This window comes from Anastrepha obliqua, chromosome 1 (assembly GCF_027943255.1).
Source record: "Anastrepha obliqua isolate idAnaObli1 chromosome 1, idAnaObli1_1.0, whole genome shotgun sequence".
Lineage (NCBI taxonomy): Eukaryota > Metazoa > Arthropoda > Insecta > Diptera > Tephritidae > Anastrepha > Anastrepha obliqua.
Window position 1 is genome coordinate 69,856,700 of NC_072892.1, and position 27,927 is coordinate 69,884,626.

At 37.2% G+C, this 27,927-nt stretch overlaps 1 protein-coding gene across 2 annotated transcripts; it reads left to right on the forward strand.

Annotated features, from left to right (window-relative positions):
- Positions 1-27,087, forward strand: LOC129253044 (ubiquitin domain-containing protein 1). Of its 2 annotated transcripts, XM_054891274.1 has the most exons (5): positions 1-218; positions 319-741; positions 833-1,085; positions 25,802-26,042; positions 26,129-27,087. In XM_054891274.1, the coding sequence occupies exons 2-5, from the start codon at positions 654-656 to the stop codon at positions 26,300-26,302; spliced, it is 756 nt and encodes a 251-aa protein (XP_054747249.1). In that variant the 5' UTR covers positions 1-218; positions 319-653; the 3' UTR covers positions 26,303-27,087. The 2 variants fall into 2 exon arrangements, with proteins under 2 accessions (XP_054747249.1, XP_054747248.1); XM_054891273.1 differs by having other exon boundaries at positions 1-741.
- Positions 27,088-27,927: the final 840 nt, after the last annotated feature.

Genomic DNA, 27,927 nt, shown 5'->3' on the forward strand with positions numbered 1-27,927 from the left:
CATATCTGTAATGTCTCAAAATTCGATATATCATTCCAAATTCGATGCTTTTGGTTAATTTATACCACAAATTGCTTCAAGTGGCCACGCCGTATTGAGCTGTCAAACCAGTGAATGGAATTGAATTGGAAATAGTTGAAGAAGAAAAAAATTCTGAGCAAAGTTTGTGGGAATTTCGCGGAAATGTTTGGTTAATAAATTTGAGCTTTGAAAACATTGTAAGTGTTAAATAGAAAAAATATTAAATCGAAAAAAATTTAACGCCGATTAAATGTATTAATTGCCAAATTTTACACGTTTGTAAAAACATATCAAAAGTGCGTCTGGTTTTTGGTCGCGCGGGTGCATCAGTCGAGGGTAAGACAACGTGAAAATTATAAAGAAAAAATATGTAAAAAAGTCGTCAACCCGAGTGGCGCTGTGTTAAAAAAAGCAAGAAACAACAGAATCAAATTTATAAAGATCACGAGCAGCAACAGTTAATCGCAGCAGTGTGAGGCGTAGTAAAATAATTTGCATTTCCAATTTGAACCGATATAATTTCGTTGTGTCCATCAATATTTTCGGCCATATACGGGCGTACGTGTGAACGTGTTTTCCGGCGCTGGTACGCTGACTTGGTGGACGCGCAACACATCGAGTATACGCGAAATATGGGTGGTTGCATCGGCATACACAGCACCGATAATGAGACAGTCAGCGTGTCCTCAGCGAGCGTTTCGAGGCCAGCAACAGCGGCGGGTGAGTGAGGCGTCCACCAAAAAACTTAGCTATACAAACATTTACTTGTGTGCAAAATACTGTAACCTCCTTTCCTTGTTTATGCATTTAGGCGGCGGCCCAATGGGCCCATTACGCAAAAATCGGCCACTGTGCAATGAGACTATACGTTGGCGTTCCGATGTGCCACTGACCGAGGGACAGTTGCGTTCAAAACGCGATGAATTCTGGGATACTGCGCCGGCGTTCGATGGTCGCAAAGAAATTTGGGATGCGCTGCGGGCAGCAACAAATGCGGCAGAAGAACTGAACTTCGAATTGGCGCAGGCAATACTTGACGGAGCGAACATCTCCGTGCCCAATGGGTAGGTTTGAAATACAAAAAAGGGTAATTGTTCAGAAGAGCGGCCCTTCAGAAAATCAATATTTTTGTAAAATTTTTTCAATGATATCAATAAAATGTATTGTAAAAGAGTGTTTAAGATCGGGGGAACTATACTTTTATGTAGGATTTACTGTTAATATGAATATCAAATCCGGCGGGCGACACAACAAGAATTACCGCTTGAACATTATATAAGTGTTTTGAAATGTTGTCCAACTCCGGCTACGCAATCCACAGTATTTTTGCGTAGAACTCCTTTTCGCGTGGGCGGCCTTCGGCCGCGCTTCAAAAAAAAAACCCTCATCAGTCCAACTCCGGCTACGCAATCCACAGTATTTTTGCGTAGAACTGCTTTTCGCGTGGGCGGCCTTCGGCCGCGCTTCAAAAAAATAACCCTCATCAGTCCAACTCCGGCTACGCAATCCACAGTATTTTTGCGTAGAACACCTTTTCGCGTGGGCGGCCTTCGGCCGCGCTTCAAAAAAAAAACCCTCATCAATCCAACTCCGGCTACGCAATCCACAGTATTTTGGACTGATGAGGGTTTTTTTTTTTAAGCGCGGCCGAAGGCCGCCCACGCGAAAAGGAGTTCTATGCAAAAATACTGTGGATTGCGTAGCCGGAGTTGGACTGATGAGGGTTATTTTTTTGAAGCGCGGCCGAAGGCCGCCCACGCGAAAAGCAGTTCTACGCAAAATCCTACATAAAAGTATAGTTCCCCCGATCTTAAACACTCTTTTACAATACATTTTATTGATATCATTGAAAAAATTTTACAAAAATATTGATTTTCTGAAGGGCCGCTCTTCTGAACAATTACCCAAAAAAGAAACTGGGAATGGCTGTGAGTGAACAGTGGTATTTATTTTGGCTAATTATTTCCAGCTATAAGACAATGCTAGGTAGTGTAAATTTTAGGACTAATGTGTGAGCTTGTGAGATTGTACTCATTAAAAATAATTTCCTACTTATTTAAGTCTGTTAAACTCATGGCATATCTAATCTTAAAACTTGTTTTTTTTTTTAACGTTAACACCACCCTATAAATAATCCCATAAGCGACCGCAATGACCAACATCAACCGGCTAATAGTGGATTATTTGTTTTATTCAGTTTGACGTACCTACGCGCACATATCGAACAAATCCACATTCAATCCCAGGTTTGAAGCGTGGAACTCAACTCTTGTTCTATTCTAAGGCTACCTAACGTCCCCCGGTCATTCGCTAGGTAGGCTATCATACTTTAATAGCCTCATTTATTTTGAATCGCCCCGTAATCATAGCGGGAAGTGTTTGCTGTTGGCAGCAGTTGTGCTTTATGCGAATATCCCAAGCAAGCGACACAGTATTTTAAATAATCCTACATAAACTTATTTTGTTTTGCTCTGGTACGTTAAGTTTTTACTCCTTTTTGTTGATATTAGTGTTGTGATGGCGCGGGCGGGGTTACCCCCAAATCATTGTATTTACCTTTTTTCCTATTATTTGGATCTACATCTATGATAAACAAAACCAAAAATCAATATATTAAATGCATTAGTGTGCCGCCCAATAGCAATAATCGTGGTCAGCGGTAGACCATGCAAAAGTAATGAAATACTACGAACAGTTTTATAGTCGATGTGTTAAATAGTGTTAATAATAGTGTTAAGCGTCAGCGTAACTGCCTTTATTCGTGTTCAACGTTAAGCAAGTTAAGTGATACTAACGTATTCGGTGTGTTACGGAATTTATTTAGTTGAAAGTTTTTACTGTATTGAATGTAACATTTGCGCAATTGGTGCTGTTGTCTTCATTTTGATGGAAAATGGAAGTTTGGAAAAAAGAAGGTTCAAGTAACAGTTCTCAAATATAAAAATAGGAAAGAAAAGTTGGCTACCCTCGTACGCAAAAGTGGGAGACATCAACCATATAGGAGTATAATGGATAAAATATACTTTGATTTATTTAAATCCACTAGAAATATAGTTTCTGATGCATCGAAAGCATAATTCAACAATATTTCGTTACCTCAACATCAGTAGACTGGAAGTGAGCACCAAGTTATTGATCTTATTTTAAGGCATATAATGGGCAATTTACTGAAGAACATCTTAACGGAATAATATTTCCAAATATTACATACCTATTTGCTTCGGATGTATAGGGTGTTTTTTTAGCTGCATGGGAACTGTCGATACCGATTGCTTTGGTTTGACAGCTAAGAATGGCAAACTGTGTTGACACTTCTGTTCAATAAGGTTTGACAAGTGATTATGAATCTTTTAACGCCTGAATAACGCTATCGTGCTATCGAGCCTTATTGAGTAAATTTTTGCTCCAAATCCAATTTAGTTCAAACAAGTCGTTGCCACACAACGCGCTTAACAATCGATTTATGGCAATATTGAAGCCACGCCATACGGCAAGATTTATTGGAAAAAGCAGTCAAAAATTGGCCTGATCAAATAGTCATCATGGTGATCAAGCTCTTAAAATAACATCCGATATTAGATAACTATGAATCTTTCAAAAACCAGTACAAAACGATTAGAAAGTTTTTATTCTCCTACTAAATTGAAAGCTCAATTGCTTCCTGCCCGCCAATTTATATGCGTACGATGTTTGGTTGTCTGACTACTGCTTTCATGAAGATGACTTTACATCCTTGGAATAATCCGATTTCGGGCTTAGAAAAGCGTAAAACTCATTATTAAGAAAGGGAGAATCTACAAAAGGGAAATCCTTTATTGTTAACCAGCCACGCTAGCGATTAAGGCGGTTGAGGATATATTTTAAACGAGCAAAACGCCGCTATTTTGAATCATATAAAGCGTTCTTTCATTACGAATTTGTTTTTCAGTTAATTAAATTCATAAATAAAACTTGAAATATGATGTTATGTGAAAATCTAAGGCAGAATATATAATTATTTCTTAATTTCTTAATCGTGTTCCCTGCGTGAGGTTTTTGTAAAAAAATGATCAAAAAACATTACTTTGTAGTTTTTTACGATTTCGCATTTTCTAATAATAGTTTATAGAAGAAGTCATATGCTAAAGTAACTGCGATTTTTTGATTCAGTTTACTCCAAATATATCTTACTGAAATTTACGAAGAGTAAAGACCCAAAAAGACACATCGGCTTACCGTTAGAAGACCTCGTAAAAGCACTTTGCTGAGCATCGCGCTGTTGTTGTTGTTGTAGCAGTAGCTTTGCCCTGTCAGTGTAGTATAATCACCGGTCGTCTTCGTCTAGCTCATCTAACGGTAAGGTTAGGTAACTTGCTGTTTCGACAGGTGGGTCCAGAGGGAGAGGAGTTTCTACGTTACCGGAATAACTCGGGGTTTTTCCCGACCAAGGGCTGCCGTCCCAGTAAACTAGCCCTGTCTAGTGTACCGTATCCATTTACTTTGGAACAGAGGCCATCAATGTCATTGCCCGACGCCTTTATCGTTCAGTCGTCGGCGTAGGAGACCAGGGATAATCCCTCTGGTGGCTGGGGGAGTTTCGCGATGTCGAAGTTAAAAAGCAAGGGGGAAAGGACACCACCCCGCGGGACTCCTTGCTTTATTTTCCTCTGTGAGAGATTCGGTCTCGAAATAGTACCGACGAATGACGACCACTCAGGTAGTTTGCGGTCCAACCCTTCAGCCCTGGCGGGAGTGTCGACTGTAAGATATCATCTAGTAGCGTGGCATGGCTGACTGATTGAATGCCTTTTTTAGGTCCAACTCTACGAGGTCAGTCCTCTCGCAGGGGCGGTTTTGGGTGAGCCCGCGGCTTATCTGAGTGTTATTGACGATGAGTGTTGTGCACTCTTCGGAAGCCATGCTGGTGTGAGGCTGGGGTAAGATATTTCGTGAAGAGTGGGAGTAGAAGGGCTTCAAGAGTCTTCACTACTGGGAAAAGGAGAGTATCGGACGATAAGAATCCCCTTGGTTGGCGGGTTTCCCAGGTTTCAGCAGTGGGACCACTCTCCCTGATTTTCACTTGTCAGGAATAATGAGAGTGGCTATAGACATATTGAAGACCCTTGTGAGGTATTCTACTCCCAATGGACCCAGCTTTTTCCACATCAGCATGTTTAGTCCGTCAGGGCCAATGGCTTTAGATGATTTCATATGATTGATGGCCCCCTGAACCTCATCACTGGAGAAAGCATGTGGCGCACTTTTTTCGTCAGTTTGTGCAGCCGTATGGTGGGACTACGCTTGGATCTGTCGGTCGGAGGATGCAGAATGAATTGCCGGCTAAAATAGCTCGCGCATCTCTACGGATCCGACCAAGTACAACCGTTAAATGTGATATCCACCTTGTCGTTGTGCTTCGTCGGGTTCGACAGGGACCTTATGGTGGACCAGAGCTTACTCACTCCAGAGGTGAAGCTGCAAGACTTCAAGTGCTCTTCCCATTCGGTCCGCTTGTGTTGAGTTACCAGTTGCCGGATCTCCAAATTGAGATCCTTTATGTGAGGATCCCCGGGATCGGCCTGGTGTACGTGGTCACGCTCGTTTCCCAGAACAGCTGCTTCAGCTGGGAAATTTGGACGTATATCCCGGATCCTTCCAGCAGGTATGAAGCGAGCCGCGGCAGCTATGATCACCTTGCGGAATACGCGTTCGCCTGCGCGGACATCAGTGGGGATGGGGAGAGCGGCGAAGGTGTCCTCAGTAAATTCCGCGAATCTGGTCCAATCAGATTTATTAAAGTTGATGTATGACCGGTGATCCGCGGAAACAAAGTCGGCAGGTTTCTCGATCGAGATGATGATGGGCAAGTGGTCTGATGCAAGTAATAGCATAGGTCGCCAGGTTATGCTATTTATTAGACCAGCGCTAGCAATAGTGATGTCAGGCGAGCTGCTGCAATTGCCTACTACTTTGGTGGGGGCGTCGTCGTTTACTGTGCTGAATGTCGAATCATTTAGCTGATCTGCCAACTGATGTCCACTACGATCATTTGGTAGGCTTGAATTCCAAAGATCGTGATTCGCATTGTAGTCATCTACTACCAATCGGTTTTCACCCCTGATGTGCGCACCTACCTCAGGGGATATCCTGCCGGGCAGCAGGTGACAGGGGATATATATATATTAAAAATTTCGAGCTCGGCATCGCCTGACCAGACAGCTATACCTTGACATTCTAAGGTGCTGTCCCGGCGGTCGATGCCTTCATCGATGAGACGATACTGCACTGTATGGTAGACTATGAACGCTAGGCCTTCACCGTTGTCTCGCTCGTGATTCTTTCTGTGCACGTTGTAGCCATCCCTCGTCTCTTAGACCGCAGCTGATCTTGCTAATGAGTCCGTTACAGTTCAGTTGGAGGAGCTTGAAACGCCTCGGGAGTATAGTCGTAACACGGGGTGTGAGGGGCGCGTGAGGTTGTCTGTGTTGGTCCTGCTGTGCGTTCCGCTGTAGTTGTTGCGGCCTGATGTTAACGGGCGGCCGCGCCCCGGGGGAGCTCTGCAGCAGGGGGCAACGTAGTCGCTCGTCCCCTCACGGGTGGTGCGCAGGCTAGAGCACCTCCGAAAGTGGCACTAGCCATTGCAAGGATTGCACTTGACTGTTGTCAGGTTCCGTGGAACTCTGGTCTGACACACGGAACAGACTGTGCGGGGAACCAAGAGCTGCTGGTTTGTCCCCGCACTGGGATTGGAGCAGGAGGGTTGTGGGTCAGTGAGGGAGTTGTGTTGCACCTGTGGGCTCCTAACCGTTGAGGTTTGATTAGTGGCGGCAGTTCGACGTGCCTGAGCAGGTCTTAAGATGGCACCACCCGTTGCACTTGTTGCACCTAACCGAGGTGGAGTTCGGGTGGAGCCGTTTGTGGCATATGCAGCAATAGAATACTTCTGATCCAGGGTAGGGCCCTGAAGAGAAGTATTTGGAGCAAACATGCTGCGAGAGATTGTTCCTGTGACGATAGATTGGGGGTGTGGTACGGTATTCTAGACAGGGCTAGTTTACTGGGGCGGCAGTCCTTGGTCGGGAAAAACCCGAGTCATTCCGGAACCGGCTGCCATGGGAATGGGGCATCCAGCTAAGCAAGGGTTGCTAGTAAAGCTACTACAAAATATTTTTGAATTGGTTGACTCTGTGTTCTTCTGTATGACGCCATTAACATATATACTCGTAGAATACACTGAATACTGATGTGCAGTGTTTTATGCTATTGCATTAATAGTAAAACAACCATGTTTTCTATACTCAAACGTAAATTTAATTTTTATTCTAAGGTCTGCTTATAGTTCCCAATTTATTACCTTCGTCTACATTTTCGGATCAACGTTAACAGTATGAACTAAGAATATTTCCGGGTAGGAATTGTCTTTCGAGCAGCATTTTCCCATTTGTCTTGGTCGAACGTCTTTAGTAGTTACTTAATCCTATATCACTAAACTTATATTAGTGTTACTTTCTGACTAAGCATTCGTCTCACGGACTACAAATTAACGACAAGTATATTTTTCATTTCCTTTTGTTATGTTATTTCATACAAATGACTGTAAATTAAGGGAGGTATTTTATTATTTCTATTTAATTATTTATGAAAGTTCCGTTAGTGAGGTGGTGTGATATTAATATCAGGTTAGTCCATAAGTTCGTGCGTATTTTACCCATAATTTCACTTTTGTACGATTTTTGCATACAAAAAATTATTCGCGGAATATAACGGAACTATTTATATTTTCTTTGATATATTGCGCATTCAACAAGTGATTTTAGTCGCGGATAAAAAAAATAAAATGGAATCTTCGAACGCGTGAAAGAGGCATATTTTGTATTTTTTTTATAAAAGTGGTAAAAATGCAACAATTGCTGCTGCAGAAATAAACACTGTTCACGGAGAGGATACCGTGAGTGCAAGGCCTGCGCAAAAGTAGTTTTCAAAATTCCGAATTCAACCTTCAGCAGAGATTGAATGTGTGTTCTCAACTGCTGACACGGCTTGACAATGAAAGTTTTTCGAACCCTATCTTTACTGGTGATGAAAAATGGGTCCTTTACAATAATCCTGTTCGCAAACGCCAATGGTTAGATAAAGATGAAACACCAGAACCGACCCCTAGAGATGGCCTTCACCCCTGTTTTGTGGTATATGACCGGCAATGTTTATTATGAACTTCTGGAACCAAACCAGACGATAACTGCTGATTATTATTCCCATGAGCTATCAAACCTGAATGAGGCAATTAAAAAAAATCGACGGTCTTTAGTGAATAGACGCAAAGTTTTGTGTCACCACAACAACGCACCTCATACCTCAAAAGAAGCTATAAAAAGGGATATCGAAGCGTATTTTGGCTCCAAGGACAACAAATTTTTTGAGTAGGGAATTAAAAATGTGCCTAAACATTGGGAAGACATTGTAAATAATGAAGGAAAATATATTATTGATTAATAAATACTTTAAACATCTTTTTTATTAATTTTAAAACCCTCTTTAAAAAACGCACGAACTTATGGACTGACCTGATATGTCGAACTCGCAAAACTGTATTACGTTTGGCCATAACCTTGAACAAAAAAAAAATATTTAAAACGCATTCATAATTACCTCACAAATAAGTTTGCACCGGAAAATAACCAGATGCGCAGCTTTATTTTAATGTCAAGAAAAGTTTTACATTTCACAGCCGTAAGGAATTGACGTTATAATGAAACATGCTTTTTAGTAATCTAGATCCAGTAAAAATTAAAACCACAGGGTTTGGAAAAAGCTAAATCAATAACAATGTGGCGAGAGGGAGCAATCAAATCTGCCCTCACTTCGAAGAAATTAAGCCACTAACTAAACAGAGCTGAAGCGACACTGAGAACTTCCCATTGCCAGCGGGGCTTAAGCGTAGGTCAACAAATTCTTGCAGGAATCATCTATCAACAGCAAGATAAGTCGAAAAACTCTAAAATTAGAAAAGTTGTAAATTACTCGTAGAAGACAATTGACAATTTTCATTTCACGTTGTTCGCCGTCAACCAAGCATAGAACGTGGAACGAAAAAAAATGCCAGTAAGGCGATGTTTATTACGAATGTTGCCATTTTTCCGCTCTTGTATAAGTATACACTTTATATTCAATTTCCACCGACTCTTATGATTTGTTGCGTGTTTGCAGGCGTGTGTAGTCCATTAGACGAATGTTTAGTGATCCAGGGTTAAGTTGAATATCCACGTCAAGGGAAATGATCATACATGCAAATCTATGTTTTTTACCGTTGTTGTTGTAAATTTTTGGATACTGATTTCTGACTGTCCCTTACCAGATATTTGCACATGAATCTGAATTTTTAGAGTTACGAAGACGGGGGAACACAATGCACTTTATATTTTCGTCGTCCGTCCAGTTTTTTAGGAGAATCTCTGTCGACTATATGGTATGTTATATTCTTTAGGAATACGTTTTCTCATGAAAATTTGCTGGCGTATTTTGATGAGTTAATTGTGCTAGTATTCTGCAGGTTTCATAGGGTGAAAGTTCTAGTTTCCTTTAACTGTTCTCGTAGTTTGTACTTCAACGGCTCTATTACTTCCATATTTGCCGAGTATATCAGTTTTCCGAATACTGCAGCAGGTTAAACTTGTACCTATCCAGAATCATGTGAATGTACCCAGCACGACTGTAACCATCTATCCAACCTGACATCCCTCCCTCTGGGCTCACCCCGACGATACAGCATGTTTACTGGGCCTACCGTTAGATGAGATTTGGTTTGTTTAGACATAAAAACGTTGCAACATAAAATATAACCTCGAACCTAACCTAACGCAAATTTCTCCAATACTTAAATCCATTTGGCCCACATAAGTTGAATTTTTTTATCAGAAAATATAACCTTAAAAAATGTTAAAATTTAGAAAACTTATAAATTTTCGAAAAACTGTTTTATTTATTTTAAACTAGCACAATCAAAAATGGTCCATATTTTAACGGTCGAAGGGTTTCCGTCTCATTTTGTGGCCAGTGGTAAGTTTTGGAGGTGGCGTCATTTTAGAGAACATAATACTACCCGAACAAACTTTGAAACTTGATTTAAAGTAGCCCGAAAAATATTGAGATCACATTCAGCCTTGATATCACGTAAACTCTTTGTACTGTTTCGCGCCACGCGAATAACTTTTCGCACTTCACGGGTGTTAAAATTTGTTTTCATCCACGCTGATTATTTGTAGCTCCTTTATTTTTTTGATTTCGCACGATATAATCAATCAATCAATTGCAACAGTTCTATTTGTCTGCTCTCTTCTTGCCTAATACAAATAGTGTTGTTGTAGTTGCTTGTAATGTGAAATTATTTCTCTTAACACACTTCTAAAGCATAATAAAAAATATGAGTAAAGTTATTGTCCGCTTATAATTAATAATTAATTAATAAGCGAGTGAGTTGGCGACTGTATTACCTTGAGACGTGGGATGGTTAATTAGCTTAGGCTTTCTTGGGTCCAAGTTATATTCATTATAAACATTACAAAAGAAAGAAAAATTAAAAATGTGTTAAAAAGGACGTAAGACTTTTCTCTCCAAAATATTTAATTTTTATTGTAAAGGCCGATCAATTTAGGGGAATCGGATTTTAAATTGAACTAAAACAACAGCCATAGAACCATATATATAATATTTACATTTATTTTTTAAAGATAGTCCCTTTCAACACTTTTCATAGGGTGTCTTCGTAATACAAATGTACGATTTGTAAACGTTGTTGATGCGTAAGTCTTTCCATGATGAAATGTCAATGAATACTGAAAAAATTATGTATTTAGTTTTACAGTAGTCACGAGTGATCTGTGAAAAAACCCCCTATTGGAAAAAGTATCCTATATATCACCCTTTTTAAAAGCTTACATTATAACGAAATTATTATATAAACTAAAAATAAGGCAGCGCTATCTTCAGAGGCACTTCAAAATTAACTTTCAATTCAGTTAAAAAATTCAAATTCAAAAATTTTTTAAAAGAATTAATTAAATAATTTTTCAAATCTGATGGCCTAGCCGCTAATGCTTTAAAATCATTGTGGTAATTCATAACTTTTCGAATTAAAAAAAAATATATATATATTTCTCAAATAAAAAAAAAATTAAAACATTAAAAACATCTGAGAAATTTCTCTTCAAAAATATCTGTACTATATCTAAATCTTAAAATTTTTAAAATTTACTTCTTATCATACTCTAGCCCGCAAATTAGAGCTCCCGATTTTGTTCCCACATTTTCGAATAGCTCGGGCGTATGAGTAACGAGCTCGCGCGTACCTTTTTTTCGGGATGACGCCCGTGAAAAGGAGACTGTGTGGCTGTTGTTGTGGCAGCATAAATATTCCCCATACATGTACGGGAATGTGCTGGAGTGACTGTCCTTGGTCGGATGTAAATCCGGCTCAATTTGGTAACGAAGAACAGACTATTTTTGGAACGACATGGAATAGCTCATAAGAATTACCTCATTAGAAGGGTAGCTATAATCAATCAATAGATTGCGATTGTTCAGAGATAAATAAAAGTTACTACGACTTTTTTTGCTATTGCTGAAATATTTTTGGGAAATGCTGCTAGAGTCACAGTCCGTAATTGGATATCAATCCGTATGGCCCGGATCTAGCTGACGATAGATTGCATGGGAACTCTAATTTCCCTTCAGTTGTTGAATATTTCGCCTTTTACATATTTTTTTATCTGTAATAGAATTCAGCGGCAGTCCTAAAGTAGATCATAAATACTGGCATCAGCCACCTGTTCGGTAGCTATTATTATATTACGTCTTATCAATATGTAAAATTTCCATAATTTTTCTATTTGCACTGAATTTACCGTTCACCTGTTACTTTGCCTTCAGACGCCCAGTGATCTTGTTTGATAATACGCATGGCGCATATGTGTTAATATCTATATGAATAGAATGGTGCACTCTGAATATACATAACTCCCATACATACATATGCAGTACTTACAATCATACAATCTCAGATATATAACATAGGTATGTGCATATTTATGTCTAATACAATATTGTATTACTCAAAACTATCTTCTACATTCAATTATCAAATTAATCAGGTGATAAAAACTCGAACAAATAGCAGCGGGACCGTGATTCAACTAGTGCAAATACTTTCTATATTACAAACTTATATATTTGTATGATGTATGTACATAGTAAGTGGAATATTACTTGCCATCGCTGATGCTTTATGCAATTTTTTGTTGCTGCACTTAGTCTGTATGCATGACTTTAAGTAGTACATACAGTGGCGAGCATTTAATAGGGACTTCTATACTTATATATAAAGGGTGATTTTTTAAGAGCTATAGGAAAGTTTTTCAAAAAACACACGTAAAATTCAGAAAACTGCATGAAATTTTTATTTAAATCGATAGTACAGTCCATATAATTTAATATTTCAAGATTATTTCATGCAAATGTTGACCGCGACTGCGCTTCAAATGGTTCATCCGCTTAGTCCAATTTTGGCATACTCTTTCCAATGTTTCGGCCGGTATCTCACATATAAATGCTTTAATGTTGTCTTCCAATGCGTTAAATGAAGCAGGCTTGTCTGAATAGACATGAGCTTTAACATAGCCCTACAAAAAATAATCTAAAGACGTTATATCGCACGATCTGGGTGGCCAATTGACAGGTCCCGAACGTGAAATAAAATGTTCACCGAACTCGCCTCTCAACAAGTCCATTGTTACGCGTGCGGTGTGGCATGTGGCACCGTCTTGCTGAAACCACATGTCATGCAAGTGAAGCTCTTGCATTTTGGGCAAAAAAAAGTTGGATATCATTTCACGGTAGCGCTCACCATTCACAGTTACGTTACGATTCGCAGCATCTTTGAAGAAGTACGGTCCAATGATACCTCCAGCCCATAAACCGCACCAAACTGTGACCTTTTCTGGATACATTGGTAGCTCTTGCAATTCTTCTGGCTGATCTTCACTTCAAAATCGACAATTCTGCTTATTTACATACCCATTGATCCAAAAATGAGCTTCGTTGCTGAACACAATTTTTCAATAAAAAGTGGATCTTCGGCCAACTTTCCAACAGCCCATTCACCAAAAATTCTGCGTTGCGGTAGGTCGTTCGGCTTCAATTCTTGCACCAGCTGTATTTTGAAAGGCTTCACACCTAAATCCTTTAGCAAAATTGTCCACTTTGTTGAGTAACAGAGGCCCAATTGCTGCGAACGGCGACGAATCGATAATTGATGGTCATCATTAACACTGGCCGATACAGCTGCGATATTTTCTTCAGCTCGCACTCTATGTAAGCGTGTTGGTGGTTTGATGTCCAATAATGTAAATTTGGTTCTAAATTTAGTCACAATAGCTCGAATAGCCGCTTCAGTGGGACGATTAAACTGACCATAAAATGGAAGAAGCGTGCGATAAACTTTCTTAACAGAACACGCATTTATATAACAAAATTCAATGATTTGCAAGCTTTGCCCGTTTGTAAGACGATTCATGGTTAAATTATAAACCAAACTGAAGATGTTTGACAGTGAAACAAAACACGAAACGTGCGTCAGCTGTTTAAACCAACTGTTTAAAAAGATAATAGCTAAAAAAACACCCGTTATAAAGCAATGCTACAGCTAATATTTACTTGCAATGAAAACAAGCAAAAGAGAATATAAATCAAGCTTTTATTAAATTAAACTACATTTATTAATTTGGAAATAGTAGAAGAGACGAGCACATAAATATTGAGTTCTCTTTCTGATGCTTTTTAAAGACTAATTTTAACTAAACTATGTTAGACTAACTTTGTTGTTAACGCTTGATGACACCTCCATTCCTTATAATTTTTGCACAACTTCTAGACATAAAACTTATTAATGATAGGCACCGTGCAATAGGAGTACCCTTCCAGAAATATTTAATACTTTCGTGTAAACTATCCAAATGAACCGGGTTCCCCTTTAATATCTTTCTAAATAGCATTCCATAAATGCTCCATCAGACTTAGATCCGATGACTGAGAGGGCTACTCATAATGCTGACACTGTTATATTCGAGGAACTGCCTTGAACTTTTTAGAGTATGCTTTGGATTATAGTCGGCTTGAATAGTCCAATCTGTGTCAAGTTTTTCTTCTGCAAATATAATAATTGCATCAATTCGGCTCATCATACCGGTCCAAACCATTACTGAACCTCCATTTTATTTCAGAATCGGTTTTACATAATTTCGTTGAAATCTTCTTTTTTTCCATGCAATCTAAAACAATTGTATTACTTTGATCAGTATTTTCCACGGTATAATTAAAGTGCACTTTGGAAAACGCTAATCTAGACTCTGTTCTTTGCGCATGCGTGTAGTACGAGCAACCGAACTCTTTTAAACGACGTTTTACAGTATGGACCAAGGCAAATATATACAACAGCAACATTTCTTAAACTAGAACCGTCAAGGGAAAGAGAATAGATAAATGGAATTAATGTCAAATAGATAAAACTAGTTTGTCGCGCATTCACAAAACAACAATAAGTTTCCGTCATTCCGTTTTACTGACCTTTATAAGTTAAAGGCGAATGGAAAAAGAGGAAATCAACTCCTGTAATCATACCAGCTTCTATACATAGATACGCCTTGGTACGGACTCCGATTTTGTAATCCACATTCGGTAAAAAAATTTTCTGATTTTTTCTTTCTAGGTGATTATACGTTTTTCGAGTTCTTGCACGTCGAATTTTGTTAATAAGCTTTGAGTTTGCCTCAATCGAGTTTAAAAGGGGCCAATTGCTTGTCTTCTTGCCAGAACCTTAGTTTGAGAAGCATTTCTATACATTAATTTTGGCATTTCTGTGGCCAAAAAGCATTCTCTTGCCTTTGTACAAATTGTTAGTCCAGGCACTCTTCAGCTAATTTTATACTGGCCAATATACACTGGTGCCAAAAAAAATTGACTCTTAGTCTTTGTACGCTTTTCATATCCCCAATTACAATGCACTGATGATGAACTGTTGTATACCAGTGTTTTTGTTCTGAGCAACAACATTTTAGCAACAACACAAAATTAAGATTTCCAATGAAAAATAAGAGAAAACACGATTGGTACACTTAAATGGCAAATGGGTCGCCGCCGCCATGTACTGAAAGTGAAAATCCAGTATTTGAAAACCTTATTCCAAAAATGAATCTCTTTTGCCAGAGAATACATGAGCCTAACAACAAATAGCAAAATATTCTGTGATCTGATGCGTGCAAAATAAACCTTTTTAGTAGTTCACAGACCTCCACGGAAAGAACTTACAGCGCGATTTTCGGCGGAAGTGTGGGCCTCTTTTTCATACTATGGTGTTGAGCCATTGTATCGAATCGGTAACAAAATGAATTCGGATATTTTGCAAAATTAACAAATTGCTACAGAGGAGATGCAGATAATTTGGAGCTTTCAACAGGACAGAGATCCTAAGCTGGTGCGACCAAGAAATGGCTGCATGCTGATGGTATTTTCGTGCTGGAATGGCCTTCATAAAGCCCAGATCTCAATCCTATTGTGTATTTTTGAAAGCGTACAAAGGCTAATAGTAAATTTTTTTGCCACCAGTGTACGTAAGTTGAGACGGAACTAATGCTACCATTCTCGGGCTTCTTCCGTAAAGTTTAGCTGCAATGAGCTTTCTGATTACTGTCGATTCCACATTAAGATTTAGCTCATCTCTAATCCTTTTGGAGGCATAATAGTGGGTCTTTCGCCCACAATAGCTAGAACTTTTCTTAGCTCTGGCTTTGAAAGCGCTTCTTTGCAACCTTTTGTTTCGATTTTTGGTTCTTATTTACTAGATTATCCAATAATTTTTGCGGTTCGATAAGAAAAACATAATATTATGGTTTGCAATACACTTAATTATTCAGTATAGTCTCCCTGAATATCAATACTCGTACACTTGTTCCAACGAGACTCCGACGCCTTGCTCGAACTCGTGGAAGCTGAGGCAAATTTGACAGTCGATATGATAGCTCTGAGGTTAAATTCATCGCAGGGAACAGTTAACAGGCGCCTGGTTCAGTTGGGAAAGGTTTCAAAGCTGAGAAAATGGGTTCCGCATAGACTTTCTGTCGCCAACCTTCAGTAAAGAATGAACGTGTGTTCTCAGCTGCTGCAACAGCTTGAAAATGAAAGTTTTTTGAACCGTATCGTTACTGGTGAGGAAAAATGGGTCCTTTACAATAATCCTGTTCGCAAACGCCAATGGTTAGATAAAGATGAAACACCAGAACCGACCCCTAGAGATGACCTTCACCCCAAGAAGATTCTCCTGTCTATTTAGTGCGATATGGCCGGTATTGTTTATTATGAACTTCTGGAATCGAACCAGACGATAGCTGCTGATTATTATTCCCATCAGCTATCAAACCTGAATGAGGCACTTAACAAAAATCGACGGTCTTTAGTGAATAGACGCAATGTTTTGTTTTACCACGACAACGCAAGACCTCATACCGTAAGGCAAACATTAGGCAAGCTAAACGAGCTCGGATGGGAGCTAATGCCGCATCCACCATACTCTCCGGATATTGCACATTGTGATTATCACCATTTCCGTGGACCTCAATCCCATATGAGTAACAAGAACTACTCCTCAAAAGAAGCTATAAAAAGGGATATCGAAGCGTATTTTGGCTCCAAGGACAACAAATTTTTTGAGCAGGGAATTCAAAATTTGCCTAAACATTGGGAAGACATTGTAAATAATGAAGGAAAATATATTATTGATTAATAAATACTTTAAACATCTTTTTTTATTAATTTTAAAACCACCTTTAGCACCAAATTTTGCCTTGCGCTGCCTCACTACATTTAGCTGCTTACTAATACATTTCAAGTTTATCGTTGTTTGAGTAGCTAACTGATATCAGTTAGACTGCTAATGCGGCTTCGATTTTTTATTTGTTCAAATAAAAATATACAAAATTGTTTCTTTTCATAATTTTCTACGCGCTACCAAAAACGACTGCATACCAAAATTGGTGATATACACACGTCTTTACTGTCTTTTTTGTATTTGTTTTATGACTTCATAACGTATTCGACCAGGCAACTAAAACAAAGATAAGATATATTTTGAATAAATTCGACGACTTTAATGTTTTAGAAGTTTTGTGTGCTTACTTTGTGTGTTTATAATAACAAGCAAATACAAATACTTACATGAATACAGGCACATATGCATATATGCATATGTATTACGTTTGGTCATAACCTTGAACAAAAAAAAAAAAAATATTTAAAACGCATTCATAATTACCTCACAAATAAGTTTGTACCGGAAAATAACCAGATGCGCAGCTTTGTTTTAATGTCAAGAAAAGTTTTACATTTCACAGCCATAGGGAATTGACTTTATAATGAAACATGCTTTTTAGTAATCCAGATGCAGTAATATATAATAAAAACCACAGGGTTTGGAAAAGGCTAAATCAAAAACAATGTGGCGATAGGGAGCAACCAAATCTGCCCTCACTTCGAAGAAATTAAGCCACTAACAAAACAGAGCTGAAGCGACACTGAGAACTTCCCACTGCCAGCGGGGCTTAAGCGTAGGTCAACAAATTCTTGCAGGAATAATCTATTAACAGTAAGATAGGTCGAAAAACTCTAAAATTAGAAAAGTTGTAAATTACTCGTAGAAGAAAATTATTGTAAGGGTATTTACTTTGAACTTTTAGGGAATGCTGGTGACAACTCTCGATCAAACATATAACAAATCACAGCAATCGGTTGAAGTTCGCATCACCACACACCGTGGATCGGTTGACAATTTTCATTTCACGTTGTTCGCCGTCGAATAAGCATGGAACGTGGAAGGAAAATAAATGCCAGTAAGGCGATGTTTATTATGAATGTTGCCATTTTTCCGCTCTTGTATAAGTATACACTTCATATTCAATTTCCACCGACTCTTATGATTTGTTGCGTGTTTGCGGCCAGCTTTAGATACATAGAAATCCGGTTCGTTTCGTTAATGTAGACCTGATTGTGCTAGAAGTGAATTTAACGAAGAATGGAGAATAACATAGTATCTTCCCCTTACTATTTTTTAACAGTCAAATTTAAAAACCTTCTTAACAAACCCAATACCAAACACAACTATAACTACTTGACCAGACAATTTATAAACAGGCATTAAACAATATATAATATATCGAGAGTCTCTTACTACCTTCCTAAATTCGTGATCTCCGAATGCCGTCATTGAAGTCCAATCACCATTCCTTGCAGACGAAGGGCTTCAGTTGCCTAGTGAGACCCGCGGTACACAATTATGTTCAGTAGTAGGTTAGGTTATTGTAGTAGGTTAAACTTCTTCTTATCCAGAATAGACTCCGACATACTCAATATATGTCTGAAATGTGAAGCTACGCTGCATCATACTAATTTCCTATTCAGATGCCCCCTTAAACCGACTCATCTAACACCCCTATTCCTTTGGACCCAACATGTGTAAGCAGTACGCTTCTTGGGCCTACCGTTGGATGGGCTTGACGTTGACGATCGGTAACTACACCGTACTGGTAGAGCTTGTTGAACTACAACAACAACAACCAAACCCTCATAACTATGAGCATAAATTTTCATAATTTTATATGCTGATGGTTACCCGCCTGATGCGTCCAATATTGGCACTGAAAGCTTGTATTTAAAAGTAAACTATTATCACTCCGAACTTAAGTGCTTTCTCGCTGTAAGAAGTCTTACTACTTAGGACTTTAGTAAAGACGGTCAATTTGGATTAATTGTAAAGATGAATAAAGCAACAATCCCCTACTACTAGTCCCGCGAGAGACTAAATGGGGAACTAATGTCTAAATTTGACAACTTAGATGCAGGTAATAAATAAATAAACATTATTACAATGGCTCCTCGCATTACAGGCCTCATTCAACCGCTGTACCACCGTCAACCGATTCAACCGCCTACGCTTATAGATTGTAGTATAATTTTTGAGAATATTTTCAAATAAATTTTTGGTGTGAAATTATTATTACTATTATATTACTATCACTGCAACCATATTCTGTTGGATTAAAGGATGTTCTTTAATAATGCTTCTGAGAAAAGCTAATTAGTTAGAACCGTTCGTTATTAGAAGGTGCGTTGATGCATTAATGAAGGGTCCTTTCCAGAATATTAAAATATCTCTCAAGTTCCTAGTTTAGTCAAAATTGCCCTGTTTTTGAATTCATGCTCATGTGCTGAAATACTTCGTAGTTCTTCAAACCTGGTCGATTTTCTCGTTATAAATTTCTACGAATTTCTTTATTCTCTTTTATTAGGCTGGACAGTGTTACCCTATCTCTGCTGCAGAAGAGCTTTGTACTTGTAAAGCCAGTTTATACTCTCTTCTTTGCGAGTTTGTCAGCAATCTTATTTTCTTTCAGTGCCAATGTGACCGTGTATCCAGGGAGTCTAAACTTTGTTGGACTGCCAATTGTGTTTCGTGCACAAAACATTTCATCTCCAGTTAAGTGGTTACCTAGTTTTATCTGAGGGGTTTACTAGTCCCAATATTTGGCCCTGATATTGAGGTCTGCACATCTTTCTATTGCATATATTTCTACCGGAAAGATGGCTTTCTGTTTTTCCATGATTTCAGAGGATCTTAACATCGGTAAATATAATTAAAATTGAGCTTTGGTTGCTTGATATTCCTTGGTTTGTGATTTGTGGATAATACGAATCTAGATATGTGCGAGACAAGTGAACTCACATTTAATCAAACACCGCAATAACAATGAGAAGAGAAAACCACCACGTTCGCGTCGTTGTTTTCTGGTTATGCTGAAAGCGGTATACTTGAATTTACTAATCAACTTAGAAAAAGTCCGAAATTTGTTGAAAGACTATTAATTTGAGAGCCACTTGTTTCTTGAATCTTGCATTTTATGTTAAGAATTAATAGACCAGGCATAACAATTTTATTAAAAAACCTTTTTGAAATTGCATTATCTCTTTATAATTATCATATCTTTATTAAAATATGGAGTTCTTCTACAACGTTTCCAATGTACCACACCAAAGAGTAACTTTACTTCACCCTAAAGCTTACAATATTAGATCCGCCATTTAGAATTTTAATAAATTAAATAAGATCTGTTGATATAGTAATCAGCGACACAAAACCTGAAACAAATATTTAATATGTATCTAAAATTTATCTGAAAGGGCATCCTCCATTTTGAATTTTTGAAAAGTGATTTCAGTTTCGTCCCCAAAAACTAACAGATATCGTATTTTGCCAACATTAAACCAGATTTTTGTCAAATAATGTAACTCAACTCAAAGATGTATACATGCAATTTTCACCTCTAAAACAGCTTTTGAGTGATAATAAATGTCTTATGTTATTCAAAGAACTACTTGTGTGCTAAATTTCGGGGAAACTGATGTGTGAAAGTGATGTTAGATAGATGTACGGAAAGAAGTTTGCACTTCGACCTAAAGATCTTCTGTGTCCTCTACTCTTCACAATATCTTATCTAGAACCAGTTCTTTCAATAATCCTAGGATGGTGCTGGGCTGAGCGTCTGCGTCCGGTCGTACAGGGCCGATATGCTGCTTCTTCTTCTCGAAATGGTAACGCGTTCGAGGAGCAAATGTGGCGATGTCTCTAGGGATAAATTGCAGATTCAACAGGAGTCATTCGACCTTATCCTCAGTTTGTGCAAATTACTACGCAGTGTGCAATGACCACTAGGAGCACCTGTGAGAATTCTCAGTTTGTCTTTTCTTATTGTATCCTTTCAGTAAGGGCTTCGCTTGGCTGCCAGCTTGAGTTTCGTACATAGCGTTACTTGTAAGCATTCCGTTATCCTCGTTTTTGGTTTCCTTTATAATTTTTTTCTTCATTGGAATTTTAAATTTTTTAACGAAGTTACATAGAACTGTGTTTTGAAAGCGCAAATAACTATTGACCTGAGTGGGATTCCCTTCTGGCGGTAATGCGCCACCTTCCCACAATGAAATTAAAATTGCATGATACTTTTATTGATTTGTATAGTGTGGCGAGTGGGGCAAATCCAGGCAGTTGGCCTCACAACTAGCGGGGATTGGTAGTATTTAATAAAGTGTGAATTGTGGCGTGTGCAAGTAAAAGTTTTAATTTTATTTTTATCGACAAGTTGTGCGAACAGTTTGACAAAAAAATTACATAACCTGTTCAGCACATTATGTGCTAAATTCATATGCATTGACAAGGTTACTGGCTGGGTATGTAAGGTATGGTATGTATGTATGTGAGTTCTCTACGTTGTGTTTGTATACATACACCCGTAGACAAAAAAAAATCCGTGCAGCCCTTGTGATTATAAAGTTTGGCATTCAATTTTTCAATAAAAATATAGTTCACTCTTTGACAAAAGCTGTATGAATTAAAGTTCAAAACTATGTACGAAATTCAGAAGAATTCATAAATGTTTCATCAAAATTGCCAAATTTGTAATTTAAATTTTTAGAAAACTTTTGAGTATACAGTTTTATCTATCGCTCATCAAACTTTAGTCCAATAAAGTGAAGGTTTGAAGTGCCGCAAAAATATATTTGATTGAAAGAAATGTATATCATTTTCTTCCATATATCACACATTTCTTAAAAGAATGAAAAGTTCGAAACCGTAAGCAAAACAAAAAAAAAATTATCCAAAATTAACCCAACTTTTGGGGCACCTCAAACTTTTACTTTATCGCATTAAAATTGAATGGTATAGTTGGAAATTTTGACGCATTTTTCTGATTTTCGAATTTTGCCAAAAATGCACTACAATTTTTATGAAAATTGATTAAAATTAAATTTAAAAAATAAGTAACAAAATGTATAATCACAAGGGATGTGTGGGTTTTCTTTTGTCGACGGGTGTATGCATGTACTTAAGTTCTGTAATTTGAATAAAATATGTGAATTCACATATTCACGTACATTGAACTCATTCCACCCCACTTTGTAGCCAAAGGGTCGGCAGCTAATGCAGCCCTAAGTCGTCCTAATCTATTTCGCGTTAAAGAAGAATCCTGAACTCTCCGTGCGTGACGGTCTATGACAAGATGAAAAGAAAACTAGAATTCTCCACAGGTGTGGTTTTCTGATGGATCCAAAATAGAAGACGACAGTGCTGGGGCTGGAATTGTTGGGCCACATTTGAAGATGGCAATTGCAATGGGGAAAACGAGTTCCATTTTCCAGGCGGAGGTTCATGCCTTAGAACTATGTGCTAGAGAATGTTTTCGTAGAGACACGCGTTGTTTCAATGTCAACATTCCCTCTGACGGTCAAGCAGCTTAAAATCGCAAGATAGCTTCTCATTTCAATCAATGTTGGCCTGGGAATGCTTTCAAATTCTCGATACTCTAACATCAAGGCACTTTGTTTCTCTGTTGTGGGTACCGGGTCATGAGGTCCACGAAAGGAATGAAGTTGCGGACACTTTAGCGAAAAAGCGTCTAAACACTGCCTTCATATGTCCTGAACCTTTCTGCGGGGTAAATAATAGCTTCAAAAGTGTCTTTCTACGGGAGAGGGAACAGCGAGGCCTAATAGAGTGCTGGAGAGCACAAACCGACATGTGGCAATCGATAATACTCATTGATCCAGAACGTATAAAGGTAGTGGCAATCTTAAACCTCAGTAGAAGTGACATACAACTTTACACTGAGCGATTAACAGGACATTAATTACCACATGGAAAATATAGGTGTGATAGAAAATTATTCATCTAGACTCTGTAAAGAGGCACAAGAAACAACAGAATATGTTCTATGCGATTGCCCAGCAGTGGCACTGCGCGAAATTATCTGGAAGCGGGCAGAAATTAAACCTACACCAGTTTTAGGATTTTGTAATGGCTTAAACTGTTTTTAAGTAGGCTACATGGCAGCAGCATAGATCTTTTCAGCTCGCATTGCTAAAATAGCCAATTTGTGGTCTGGCTGTTTTTGGTTTCGGCTGTAATATTCCAATTTATTGGGTTCCAGTGCTGGTCAATATGCTTAGAAATAAAAATCTCAAAAAAAAAATAATGGGCTTTCCAAACAGATATTTTGATATTCAAAGAAAAATGCTTTTTTTTAATATAAAGGATCGGATGTTTATTTCATTATAAAAAAGAAGGTATGCCGTTAATAGTAGAAAATAACATCAGGCAAATGACCATCATGACCACACTTACAGGACAATATCCTTTTCATGAAAATTTCCATAACCGAATAGCAAAGTGGCTGCCCTATGTCCTCGATAGCCTCACGAATTCTATCTTTGAGGTCTTGAATCGACCTTGGGCTGTTGGCGCAGATCTTCTCTTTCACGTGGCTCCCAAGAAAAAAGTCACAAGGTATTAAATCACAAGATCTCGGTGTCCAATTGTGATCACCTCTTCGAGAGAACACGGTCCGGAACCTTTTCCCGTAAAAGATCAATGGTTTCGTAGCTTGTGTGGCACGTAGCGCCGTCTTGTTGAAAGTAAACGTCCAGATCAGTACCATAAATGATGATACAAAACAGAAATATTAAGGAACACATTTTTTATTATAATCTGGTAGATAATTTCCATTTATTTTTTGAATATGACATCCGACATATGTCCGCCGCAGCTATGAGTTTCATGGTCCGTTCAATCAGTTATAAATATTTTTGACTACTTTTTGCAATAAATCTGGCCGTATGGTCAATGGTGGCTTGAATATTGCAATAGTTCGCATGCAGCTAAAAGCAGCCGATATAAAAACCAAAGAGCGGTGATTTATGACCGCTTTTTAAGTTTTGTGTGGCAGGATTTTTGTAATAAAAGAAAGAAAGAAAGAAAAAAAAATTTAAATTTTCAGCGAATTCCGTTATCTTATATTTCGCTAGGCCATATTCGTTTTCCTTTTAAGAATTTATATTTATCGAAGACAGAACAATAAAGGAATTAATTGCTGGATATAATATAGTAAAAAAAAAAAACAATCACAACGAGCTTAGTAAAGCAAATAAGTAGCGCTTCAATTTGAGTTAGTATAAAATCTAATCATCGCATGGCATCAGTTTCAAAATAGGTCCAACAATAATGTTGATTCATTGCTTAGCACACTATTTTACAAGCATTCACTCGAATATACAGATATGGTATAAATAACACATTAAATAAACAGCATCGTTTTGCGGTTTTAGACAAACCTGCTCGTGTATTTATTATTCTATTTATCAGCTTACTACGAGTATAGTAAAACCCAAAGTTTCATATTATAAATTATCGCTCATTTACACACAGTGTGTGTGGAACTTAAGCACACCTTAGTTTACTTTTTTCAAGTAGTAAATCTTTTTATTCAAATAACGATACTTTATACACTTTTATTATTGACAATCAAATTCAGCATTTCCTATGAAAATATGGAATTAAGGAAAATATTTGGAATGAAAGGAATTTATGGAACAAACAAATTTATTGCACAAAATATAGCACTCCTTTGTATGGACAATAAAAGCTTTTGAAATTATGTATTCACAAATCCATCATTCCACCCTCACAGAGTGGGCTATTCATCCGCTATTTTGTTTTTGGAGAGAGCTAGAAAAAACACCATTCACATTTTTCGATGATTTTTTCCATTAGAAAGAGTAAAGTCCGATCAATTTTAAAGTACAGCTTCATTTAAATGGAGTTTTTGTTTGCTGGGGATGCACATGGATGACATGAGAATAAATGAGTTAAATTTTTCTTTGAAGCGAATATAGTAAACGAAAAAATATCTCGTTTAGTGATAATTGTTATGTATTTATATAGATTTTAAAAGTCTTACTTTGAGAAATCCCGTTTATTTATTGTATTTTTTTGCATTTTTATAATTTTTTTTTATTTTGTAAAATTTTGAAATCAAGTGATTCTAGTTGTTTAGTTTGTCTAAGTTTCCACAATGGCTCCATCTCAAAAATAGCTGGACCGATATTCGTCTGGTTCGTTTCTGGATTACCACATATCGTCGAGCTTTAACCCACAAATAGAGTAACGTCTGCCAATTTACATCAGTAACAACGCTGATAACAGGATTATCGAACAAAGATCAAAGTCAATTTCAGTCAACCAAAGCGTTAATTATAGGTCTGTAATGAAATCGGCGCAAATTGTGTGAATGCGTTGGGTGCAATTGACGTAATATAAAAGGTTACGCATATCGCTGCACCCTTACTGGGCTCTCAGTAAATTTAACAGAATTAGCTGTTGACTTGACGTATTTGTAGTGTTTTGTTAAATGTGTTTTTTTACAAAGAAATTTTTTACATTGTTGAAAAATATTTTGACATTGTCTTCTTAATTCTCTCACACGCCTCTTTTACAACTACGTAGCGTCAAAGTTGTGCTAATTTTTCAAGTCTATTTACACAGTCTTGTATTCTATTATATGGGAACTATTCTATCGAGAACTATCGATGCCGCTTTTCAGGACTCTAATTTGTAAGAAATAATTAGTCTATAGACCGGCCACAGCCTGCGAATTGACCCCGATTTATATCCGGCCAAGGACTGTTACTTCAGTAGCATTCACCAAAAACTTATAACCACAACAATACTACATTAGTCTGAGTCAATAGGTGCTTACCTCTGTTTGATAAGAACTGTATACTTGCGATTTTCTTATTGAAAAACCAAGTTTTTATGCACCATTTATTTACCTAAATTTCAATTGAATTTAATTTAATTTAATCTTTTCTCAACTTACAGTTACCTCACAGAGTGTTACGATGAACTCGGCACACAATACAAAGTGCCAATCTATTGTCTATCGTATCCTATCAATATTGTTAAAGAGGAGAATGGACGCGATTCACCAGCGGAATTCTCAGAGCCAGTCGACGGTGGCACTGAGGTATTCTTAAAATTACGAATATCGTCCACAATGTCTGATATTAAATTACCAGTATACTCAAAAGACACTGTTGGGCAGTGTAAAAAGAAATTACAGGTGAGTAGTGGGGGGAAACATTCATTTACCATAATTAAACAAAATAAATATATTCTCAAATATCTTATCTATTTTCTACTTTGTAGGCTGTGGAAGGCATCGATGCCTGCTGTCAGCGTTGGTTCTACAGTGGCAAATTACTCGGCGACAAAGTGCCCATAGACGAGTGCAGCATACAGAATGGTTATGTGGTGCAAGTCATCGTGAACACGGAGCATTATAATCACGACAACAGTACAATTATACCGGTTGCAAGCTAGCCAAGTGTTTACGCCAGCGTAAAACATACCATATTAGCGACTAGAACTGCTATGGCAACACCAACAGCAACAACAACAACAAGAACAACATCATCAACAATGTTAATAGCCATAACAGCTGTGTGCAATGGCGGTGTCACATTTGCATGCGTCATATTCAAAATATTTATTAACGTTTTAAGTATGAATGAGATAACGAAAACGTATAACAGACAGCACCGCTGTGTAAATTTAAACGATTCACTTGAAGCGGGCATTAAACTGACGCTTTAGTGTGTAGGCGCGCATTGTTGTTGTATTTACATTGAGATTACGATCTTAAGAATCGTTTGAATGCATTAATTGTTGTCATTTTTCTATTAGTTTCCACGATTGCATCACATTTTCCTTTCTTTTGAATTTATATGCATACGTTCATTAAATGAGGCTTACTGTCGTTGCGAAAATCGTGGAAAATTATTTCGGAATTCTGCTGTTGTTGTACGCCAACATGCATTTGTTGGTTGTTGTTGTTGCTGCCGCCCGACTGTTGTTGCTTTCGAGCAACAGACTGTGCAGCAGATATTACAAGCACACATACAGACACACACATCCACACGTCTACAAATATATAAATATATTAAATAATATAGAATGAATGTTTGATTGAGAGGAAAGTTATGAAAATATGCAAAATTTGTAAAAAAATGAAAGTGTTTATTTGAAATAGAAAAAAGGTTTGAAATTTTAGAACAAAAAAAAAACACAATAAAATAAAGTTTTGTAATTTAATTTGTTAAAATCAACTCAAATTAGTAATTCCTAATGCAAGAAGTTGTATGCAGAGCATTAATATTATATTTAGCATTTTTTACAACTAGTTTTGAGTTTTTGTTTTTTAGCCGATGACTGAAGTGTAAAATACAAATACATGAAGTGTTTTCAAAATAGCGTGAAGAAAGAAAGAAATAAATAAAAAGAAGAAAATAAAAATTCTTAGAAAAAATTACCAGGGACAGGAAATTATGATTATTTTATTTTTAATTGAATAGATATATCATTCAAACAGCAGAAAAATAGTTTTCAATAAATACACACATACATACTTTTCAAAGCTTATATATTTTTTAAATAAATTTTAATAAATTGTTTGCTATATTATTTTTCCTCAAAGATGATTATTTTAATTTGTATTTTTTATCTTGGTTTGCTCATGAATATGTAATTTTTTCTATATTAACAAACGTTTTTTTTTTCTTTAATTTTTGAGTGCAAAAATTATATTTTTGCTCATTATTTTTGAGCACAAAAAAAAAATTTAAAAACTGAAAATATTTAATTATATTTGAGACAAAAGAAATAACAAAAAAATCAAAGAACAAATATTCTTTAACGAAAAATATAATTCAATTACTAATATTACGTAATTTTTGAGTACAAAAAACTTCATTAAAATAAAAAATTGTGCATTATTTTTGATTACAACAAAATAAAACTAAAATTATAAAATCTTTATTAGGTTTGAGAAACAAAAAATCAAAGAAAAAGTATTCTTGAACAAAAAATAGAAATCAATTACTAATTTGATAAGAAAAAAAACTTGATCGCAAAGTAAAAATATTTTTTTAATTTGTAAATTACATTGC